The sequence below is a fragment of the Montipora capricornis genome, chromosome 10 (genome assembly GCF_036669925.1).
Source record: "Montipora capricornis isolate CH-2021 chromosome 10, ASM3666992v2, whole genome shotgun sequence".
In the NCBI taxonomy this organism is placed as follows: Eukaryota; Metazoa; Cnidaria; class Anthozoa; order Scleractinia; family Acroporidae; genus Montipora; species Montipora capricornis.
Genome location: NC_090892.1, coordinates 19,324,388 through 19,334,387, shown reverse-complemented (window position 1 = coordinate 19,334,387; position 10,000 = coordinate 19,324,388). Strand labels below are relative to the sequence as shown.

Below are 10,000 nucleotides of genomic sequence, written 5' to 3'. Positions count from 1 at the left end.
TGTGGGTCCGATGGCGAAGGTGGACCGTGGGCCAATCAGGTTTATGTCATCAAAGGTAAAATGTCAAAAAAGTGTCTATTAAATGCACAAAAAATAAAATGGGGTGTTTTCATGTGGAAAAAAGGCCTAATGAACTAGGACGAAGGATTAGTGTGTACTTCATCTTTATCAAACACTGAGTTTGCATGGTCGTATTTGTTCCGACGAGCTTTAACAGTGTACAAATTTGTCATGAATTTGTATATAAGAACTAGAATGGCAACTTGCGTTCTGCTCCGATTATTTTAATTGTTGTGTACAGTTTATTTGACTTTTTTTTTCTTACTAAAATACACTTTATTGTCGTAAACATGTGGCTTTTTGCGAAACCTGTTCATGTTGCATTGTATTTTAAAAGATTTAATTCCACCGCTCCAGTCATGAACTACTTTATATTTAATAAACGGTCCTATTCAAATAGACACTTGATTGCTTTGCTATTTTCCATTTATTAAGAACACATTCAAGAAGATCACTCCATTCCGATTGGACATATAATTAATTAATAATTTAATTAATAATAATTTAATTAATAAATTAATAATTTATTCACTTATATAGCGCTTATCTAAATTCTAAGCGCTTAACAATAAAATATATATATATATATATCGATGTATATAGAATATGTGTACACTCATATGTATACCTACTAATAATGATAAAATATATAAATGTATAGACGTCAATGTATCAAATAAAAACGGATTGCTGAGAATAAATAAAAGAATATCTTATGTACATTATAATGAAAAGGCAGTCTTATATAAGAATGTTTTCAGATTAGTTTTAAATGCCTTCAAATTATCACTGTCTCTAACTGATTTTGGAAGATTGTTCCAGATAGTAGGAGCGGACACTGCAAAAGCTCGATCTCCAAAACTATCAAAAAACTAACAAAAATTGTAATCTTCAACTTGTACTCTTTTATGGCAAGTAATGCAACGCCAATTGCAAGAAGAGGGGCATAAACAAAAGAAAGGTGACCGAGAGGAATTTTTGTTCTTTTAATACCAAGGAGGGGCAAAACTTAACAAAAAATGATGACAAATTACTTTACAAAACACAGTACTCAAACCTGGATTAAAGGTCTTTCATAGCTTAACTGGCGTTTTTGTAAGTCTTTTTTTTATTGAGAATTGATCCAGCAGTATTTGTTGCATTTATTGCACAAAAAGGTTTACTTGATATTCTCGCACAATTCCGAAATAATAGGTACTGGTCCAATTTTTAGAACGTTTTATTTTCTGCGGTTTCAGTTTACCTTGGTGGATTGTTTAGATCGGTTACTTTTTGTAAGCGGATCTAGGTTGAATAACAATAAAGAAATTCAAATTCACTCACAAACGGGCAATTTTATTTGCGGCCTTTTCTTTTATATTTTCATTGTAATGTTGTGCCATAGTCTTAAAAAATCGTACAGCAATATAGTAAATATAAAGTTTGACTATCCATCAGGTTTTGAAACCATCGGCTGCTTCAAAGACACCTCCAATCGAGCCATCCAACCATTGGAAGGAAAAGATTCCATTCTGGATGGATCGTATGGTGCTCGAAAGAACGCCATTGCAAAGTGCGCCGTGGCTGCAATGAGAAAAGGATACAAGATGTTTGCAGTTCAAAATGGAGGATGGTGCGCAGCCAGTGCTACAGCGGACCAGACCTTCGACAAGCACGGCAGATCTGAAGCCTGTGGGTCCGATGGCGAAGGTGGACCGTGGGCCAATCAGGTTTATGTCATCAAAGGTAAAATGTCAAAAAAGTGTCTATTAAATGCACAAAAAATAAAATGCGCTGTTTTCTTGTGGAAAAAAGGACTAATAAACTAGGAAGAAGGATTAGTGTGTACTTCATCTTTATCAAACACTGAATTTGCATGGTCGTATTTGTTCCGACGAGCTTTAACAGTGTACAAATTTGTAATGAAATTGTAGATAAGAACTAGAATGGCAACTTGCGTTCTGCTCCGATTATTTTAATTGTTGTGTACAGTTTATTTGACTTTTTTTTTCTTACTAAAATACACTTTATTGTCGTAAACATGTCGCTTTTTTGCGAAACCTGTTCATGTTGCATGGCATTTTAAAAGATTTAATTCCATCGCTCCAGTCATGAACTACTTTATATTTAATAAACGGTCCTATTTAAATAGACACTTGATTGCTTTGCTATTTTCCATTTATTAAGAATACATTCAAGAAGATCACTCCTTTCTGATTGGACATATCCAGTAAAATTGTAATCTTCAACTTGTACTCTTTTATGGCAAGTAATGCAATGCCAATTGCAAGAAGAGGGGCATAAACAAAAGAAAGGTGACCGAGAGGAATTTTTGTACTCTTAATACCAAGGAGGGGCAAAACTTAACAAAAAATGATGACAAATTACTCTACAAAACACAGTACTCAAACATGGATTAAAGGTCTTTCATAGCTTAACTGACGTTTTTAAAAGTCCTTTTTTTTCTTAAGAATTGGTCTAGCAATTTTTGTTGCATTTATTGCAAAAAAAAGTTCACTTAAGATTTTCGCACAATTCCGAATAAAAAGGTACTCGTCCAATTTTAAGAACGTTTTCCTTTCTGCGGTTTCAGTTTTCCTTGGTGTATTGTTTAGATCGTTTTTTTTTTGTAAGCGGATCTAGGTTGAATAACAATAAAGAAATTTAAATAACACTCACAAACGGGCAATTTTATTTTCGGCCTTTCCTTTTATATTTGCATTGTAATGTTGTGCCATAGTCTTAAAAAATCGTACAGCAATATAGTAAATATAAAGTTTGACTTTCCATCAGGTTTTGAAACCATCGGCTGCTTCAAAGACACCTCCAATCGAGCCATCCAAACCTTGGAAGGAAAAGATTCCATTCTGGATGGATCGTATGGTGCTCGAAAGAACGCCATTGCAAAGTGCGCCGTGGCTGCAATGAGAAAAGGATACAAGATGTTTGCAGTTCAAAATGGAGGATGGTGCGCAGCCAGTGCTACAGCGGACCAGACCTTCGACAAGCACGGCAGATCTGAAGCCTGTGGGTCCGATGGCGAAGGTAGACCGTGGGCCAATCAGGTTTATGTCATCAAAGGTAAAATGTCAAAAAAGTGTCTATTAAATGCACAAAAAATAAAATGCGCTGTTTTCTTGTGGAAAAAAGTACTAATAAACTAGGAAGAAGGATTAGTGTGTACTTCATCTTTATCAAACACTGAATTTGCATGGTCGTATTTGTTCCGATGAGCTTTAACAGTGTACAAATTTGTAATGAAATTGTAGATAAGAACTAGAATGGCAACTTGCGTTCTGCTCCGATTATTTTAATTGTTGTGTACAGTTTATTTGACTTTTTTTTTCTTACTAAAATACACTTTTTTTTCGTAAACATGTCGCTTTTTGCGAAACCTGTTCATGTTGCATTGTATTTTAAAAGATTTAATTCCACCGCTCCAGTCATGAACTACTTTATATTTAATAAACGGTCCTATTCAAGTAGACACTTGATTGCTTTGCAATTTTTCCATTTATTAAGAATACATTCAAGATCACTCCATTCTGATTGGACATATCCAGTAAAATTGTAATCTTCAACTTGTACTCTTTTATGGCAAGTAATGCAATGCCAATTGCAAGAAGAGGGGCATAAACAAAAGAAAGGTGACCGAGAGGAATTTTTGTACTCTTAATACCAAGGAGGGGCAAAACTTAACAAAAAATGATGACAAATTACTCTACAAAACACAGTACTCAAACCTGGATTAAAGGTCTTTCATAGCTTAACTGACGTTTTTAAAAGTCCTTTTTTTTTTTAAGAATTGGTCTAGCAATTTTTGTTGCATTTATTGCAAAAAAAAGTTCACTTAAGATTTTCGCACAATTCCGAATAAAAAGATACTCGTCCAATTTTAAGAACGTTTTCCTTTCTGCGGTTTCAGTTTTCCTTGGTGTATTGTTTAGATCGTTTTTTTTTTGTAAGCGGATCTAGGTTGAATAACAATAAAGAAATTTAAATAACACTCACAAACGGGCAATTTTATTTGCGGCCTTTCCTTTTGTATTTCCATTGTAATGTTGTGACATATTCTTAAAAAATCGTACAGCAATATAGTAAATATAAAGTTTGACTATCCATCAGGTTTTGAAACCATCGGCTGCTTCAAAGACACCTCCAATCGAGCCATCCAACCATTGGAAGGAAAAGATTCCATTCTGGATGGATCGTATGGTGCTCGAAAGAACGCCATTGCAAAGTGCGCCGTGGCTGCAATGAGAAAAGGATACAAGATGTTTGCAGTTCAAAATGGAGGATGGTGCGCAGCCAGTGCTACAGCGGACCAGACCTTCGACAAGCACGGCAGATCTGCAGCCTGTGGGTCCGATGGCGAAGGTGGACCGTGGGCCAATCAGGTTTATGTCATCAAAGGTAAAATGTCAAAAAAGTGTCTATTAAATGCGCAAAAAATAAAATGCGCTGTTTTCTTGTGGAAAAAAGGCCTAATAAACTAGGACGAAGGATTAGTGTGTACTTCATCTTTATCAAACACTGAATTTGCATGGCCGTATTTGTTCCGACGAGCTTTAACAATGTACAAATTTGTCATGAATTTGTACATAAGAACTAGAATGGCAACTTGCGTTCTGCTCCGATTATTTTAATTGTTGTGTACAGTTTATTTGACTTTTTTTTTCTTACTAAAATACACTTTATTGTCGTAAACATGTCGCTTTTTTGCGAAACCTGTTCATGTTGCATGGCATTTTAAAAGATTTAATTCCATTGCTCCAGTCATGAACTACTTTATATTTAATAAACGGTCCTATTTAAATAGACACTTGATTGCTTTGCTATTTTCCATTTATTAAGAATACATTCAAGAAGATCACTCCATTCTGATTGGACATATCCAGTAAAATTGTAATCTTCAACTTGTACTCTTTTATGGCAAGTAATGCAATGCCAATTGCAAGAAGAGGGGCATAAACAAAAGAAAGGTGACCGAGAGGAATTTTTGTACTCTTAATACCAAGGAGGGGCAAAACTTAACAAAAAATGATGAGAAATTACTCTACAAAACACAGTACTCAAACCTGGATTAAAGGTCTTTCATAGCTTAACTGACGTTTTTAAAAGTCCTTTTTTTTCTTAAGAATTGGTCTAGGAATTTTTGTTGCATTTATTGCAAAAAAAAAAGTTCACTTAAGATTTTCGCACAATTCCGAATAAAAAGGTACTCGTCCAATTTTAAGAACGTTTTCCTTTCTGCGGTTTCAGTTTTCCTTGGTGTATTGTTTAGATCGTTTTTTTTTTGTAAGCGGATCTAGGTTGAATAACAATAAAGAAATTTAAATAACACTCACAAACGGGCAATTTTATTTTCGGCCTTTCCTTTTATATTTGCATTGTAATGTTGTGCCATAGTCTTAAAAAATCGTACAGCAATATAGTAAATATAAAGTTTGACTTTCCATCAGGTCTTGAAACCATCGGCTGCTTCAAAGACACCTCTAATCGAGCCATCCAAGCATTGGAAGGAAAAGATTCCATTCTGGATGGATCGTATGGTGCTCGAAAGAACGCCATTGCAAAGTGCGCCGTGGCTGCAATGAGAAAAGGATACAAGATGTTTGCAGTTCAAAATGGAGGATGGTGTGCAGCCAGTGCTACAGCGGACCAGACCTTCGACAAGCACGGCAGATCTGCAGCCTGTGGGTCCGATGGCGAAGGTGGACCGTGGGCCAATCAGGTTTATGTCATCAAAGGTAAAATGTCAAAAAAGTGTCTATTAAATGCACAAAAAATAAAATGCGCTGTTTTTCTTGTGGAAAAAAGGACTAATAAACTAGGACGAAGGATTAGTGTGTACTTCATCTTTATCAAACACTGAATTTGCATGGTCGTATTTGTTCCGACGAGCTTTAACAGTGTACAAATTTGTAATGAAATTGTAGATAAGAACTAGAATGGCAACTTTCGTTCTGCTCCGATTATTTTAATTGTTGTGTACAGTTTATTTGACCTTTTTTTTTCTTACTAAAATACACTTTATTGTCGTAAACATGTCGCTTTTCTGCGAAACCTGTTCACGTTGCATGGCATTTTAAAAGATTGAATTCCACCGCTCCAGTCATGAACTACTTTATATTTAATAAACGGTCCTATTCAAATAGACACTTGATTGCTTTGCTATTTTCCATTTATTAAGAATACATTCAAGAAGATCACTCCATTCTGATTGGACATATCCAGTAAAATTGTAATCTTCAACTTGTACTCTTTTATGGCAAGTAATGCAATGCCAAATGCAAGAAGAGGGGCATAAACAAAAGAAAGGTGACCGAGAGGACTTTTTGTACTCTTAATACCAAGGAGGGGCAACACTTAACAAAAAATGATGACAAATTACTCTACAAAACACAGTACTCAAACCTGGATTAAAGGTCTTTCATAGCTTAACTGACGTTTTTAAAAGTCCTTTTTTTTCTTAAGAATTGGTCTAGCAATTTTTGTTGCATTTATTGCAAAAAAAAGTTCACTTAAGATTTTCGCACAATTCCGAATAAAAAGGTACTCGTCCAATTTTAAGAACGTTTTCCTTTCTGCGGTTTCAGTTTTCCTTGGTGTATTGTTTAGATCGTTTTTTTTTTGTAAGCGGATCTAGGTTGAATAACAATAAAGAAATTTAAATAACACTCACAAATGGGCACTTTTATTTGCGGCCTTTCCTTTTATATTTGCATTGTAATGTTGTGCCATAGTCTTAAAAAATCGTACAGCAATATAGTAAATATAAAGTTTGAGTATCCATCAGGTTTTGAAACCATCGGCTGCTTCAAAGACACCTCCAATCGAGCCATCCAACCATTGGAAGGAAAAGATTCCATTCTGGATGGATCGTATGTTGCTCGAAAGAACGCCATTGCAAAGTGCGCCGTGGCTGCAATGAGAAAAGGATACAAGATGTTTGCAGTTCAAAATGGAGGATGGTGCGCAGCCAGTGCTACAGCGGACCAGACCTTCGACAAGCACGGCAGATCTGCAGCCTGTGGGTCCGATGGCGAAGGTGGACCGTGGGCCAATCAGGTTTATGTCATCAAAGGTAAAATGTCAAAAAAGTGTCTATTAAATGCGCAAAAAATAAAATGCGCTGTTTTCTTGTGGAAAAAAGGCCTAATAAACTAGGACGAAGGATTAGTGTGTACTTCATCTTTATCAAACACTGAATTTGCGTGGTCGTATTTGTTCCGACGAGCTTTAAGACTGTACAAATTTGTCATGAATTTGTACATAAGAACTAGAATGGCAACTTGCGTTCTGCTCCGATTATTTTAATTGTTGTGTACAGTTTATTTGACTTTTTTTTTCTTACTAAAATACACTTTATTGTCGTAAACATGTCGCTTTTTGCGAAACCTGTTCACGTTGCATGGCATTTTAAAAGATTTAATTCCACCGCTCCAGTCATAAACTACTTTATATTTAATAAACGGTCCTATTCAAATAGACTTGATTGCTTTGCTATTTTCCATTTATTAAGAATACATTCAAGAAGATCACTCCATTCTGATTGGACATATCCAGTAAAATTGTAATCTTCAACTTGTACTCTTTTATGGCAAGTAATGCAATTCCAATTGCAAGAAGAGGGGCATAAACAAAAGAAAGGTGACCGAGAGGAATTTTTGTACTCTTAATACCAAGGAGGGGCAAAACCTAACAAAAAATGATGAGAAATTACTCTACAAAACACAGTACTCAAACCTGGATTAAAGGTCTTTCATAGCTTAACTGACGTTTTTAAAAGTACTTTTTTTTCTTAAGAATTGGTCCAGCAATTTTTGTTGCATTTATTGCAAAAAAAAGTTCACTTAAGATTTTCGCACAATTCCGAATAAAAAGGTACTCGTCCAATTTTAAGAACGTTTTCCTTTCTGCGGTTTCAGTTTTCCTTGGTGTATTGTTTAGTTCCGTTTTTTTTTGTAAGTGGATCTAGGTTGAATAACAATAAAGAAATTTAAATAACACTCACAAACGGGCAATTTTATTTGCAGCCTTTCCTTTTATATTTGCATTGTAATGTTGTGCCATAGTCTTAAAAAATCGTACAGCAATATAGTAAATATAAAGTTTGACTATCCATCAGGTTTTGAAACCATCGGCTGCTTCAAAGACACCTCCAATCGAGCCATCCAACCATTGGAAGGAAAAGATTCCATTCTGGATGGATCGTATGGTGCTCGAAAGAACGCCATTGCAAAGTGCGCCGTGGCTGCAATGAGAAAAGGATACAAGATGTTTGCAGTTCAAAATGGAGGATGGTGCGCAGCCAGTGCTACAGCGGACCAGACCTTCGACAAGCACGGCAGATCTGCAGCCTGTGGGTCCGATGGCGAAAGTGGACCGTGGGCCAATCAGGTTTATGTCATCAAAGGTAAAATGTCAAAAAAGTGTCTATTAAATGCACAAAGAATAAAATGCGCTGTTTTCTTGTGGAAAAAACGCCTAATAAACTAGGACGAAGGATTAGTGTGTACTTCATCTTTATCAAACACTGAATTTGCATGGTCGTATTTGTTCCGACGAGCTTTAACAGTGTACAAATTTGTAATGAAATTGTAGATAAGAACTAGAATGGCAACTTGCGTTCTGCTCCGATTATTTTAAATGTTGTGTACAGTTTATTTGACTTTTTGTTTCTTACTAAAATACACTTTAATGTCGTAAACATGTGGCTTTTTTGCGAAACCTGTTTATGTTGCATGGCATTTTAAAAGATTTAATTCCACCGCTCCAGTCATGAACTACTTTATATTTAATAAACGGTCGTATTTAAATAGACACTTGATTGCTTTGCCATTTTCCATTTATTAAGAATACATTCAAGAACATCACTCCATTCTGATTGGACATATCCAGTAAAATTGTAATCTTCAACTTGTACTCTTTTATGGCAAGTAATGCAATGCCAATTGCAAGAAGAGGGGCATAAACAAAAGAAAGGTGACCGAGAGGAATTTTTGTACTCTTAATACCAAGGAGGGGCAAAACTTAACAAAAAATGATGACAAATTACTCTACAAAACACAGTACTCAAACCTGGATTAAAGGTCTTTCATAGCTTAACTGACGTTTTTAAAAGTACTTTTTTTTCTTAAGAATTGGTCTAGCAATTTTTGTTGCATTTATTGCAAAAAGAAAGTTCACTTAAGATTTTTGCACAATTCCGAATAAAAACGTACTCGTCCAATTTTAAGAACGTTTTCCTTGGTGTATTGTTTAGATCGTTTTTTTTCTTTGTAAGCGGATCTAGGTTGAATAACAATAAAGAAATTTATATAACACTCACAAAAGGGCATTTTTATTTGCGGCCTTTTCTTTTATATTTCCATTGTAATAATGTGCCATAGTCTTAAAAAATCGTACAGCAATATAGTAAATATAAAGTTTGAGTATCCATTAGGTTTTGAAACCATCGGCTGCTTCAAAGACACCTCCAATCGAGCCATCCAACCATTGGAAGGAAAAGATTCCATTCTGGATGGATCGTATGGTGCTCGAAAGAACGCCATTGCAAAGTGCGCCGTGGCTGCAATGAGAAAAGGATACAAGATGTTTGCAGTTCAAAATGGAGGATGGTGCGCAGCCAGTGCTACAGCGGACCAGACCTTCGACAAGCACGGCAGATCTGTAGCCTGTTTGTCCGATGGCGAAGGTGGACCGTGGGCCAATCAGGTTTATGTCATCAAAGGTAAAATGTCAAAAAAGTGTCTATTAAATGCGCAAAAAATAAAATGCGCTGTTTTCTTGTGGAAAAAAGGCCTAATAAACTAGGACGAAGGATTAGTGTGTACTTCATCTTTATCAAACACTGAGTTTGCATGGTCGTATTTGTTCCGACGAGCTTTAACAGTGTACAAATTTGTCATGAATTTGTACATAAGAACTAGAATGGCAACTTGCGTTCTGCTCCGAT

The 10,000-nt window shown here is 35.6% G+C and overlaps 1 protein-coding gene across 1 annotated transcript in view; it reads left to right on the top strand.

Annotated features, from left to right (window-relative positions):
* Positions 1–10,000, top strand: part of LOC138018351 (uncharacterized) — a 66,200-nt gene that overhangs the window by 9,473 nt on the left and 46,727 nt on the right. Inside the window, exons 2-9 of the mRNA XM_068864956.1 lie at positions 1–55; positions 1,498–1,785; positions 2,833–3,120; positions 4,165–4,452; positions 5,502–5,789; positions 6,839–7,126; positions 8,171–8,458; positions 9,488–9,775. The exon at positions 1–55 is cut by the window's left edge and continues 233 nt beyond it. Coding sequence (XP_068721057.1) covers positions 1–55; positions 1,498–1,785; positions 2,833–3,120; positions 4,165–4,452; positions 5,502–5,789; positions 6,839–7,126; positions 8,171–8,458; positions 9,488–9,775 — 2,071 coding nt within the window. The remainder of the gene's footprint in view (positions 56–1,497; positions 1,786–2,832; positions 3,121–4,164; positions 4,453–5,501; positions 5,790–6,838; positions 7,127–8,170; positions 8,459–9,487; positions 9,776–10,000) is intronic.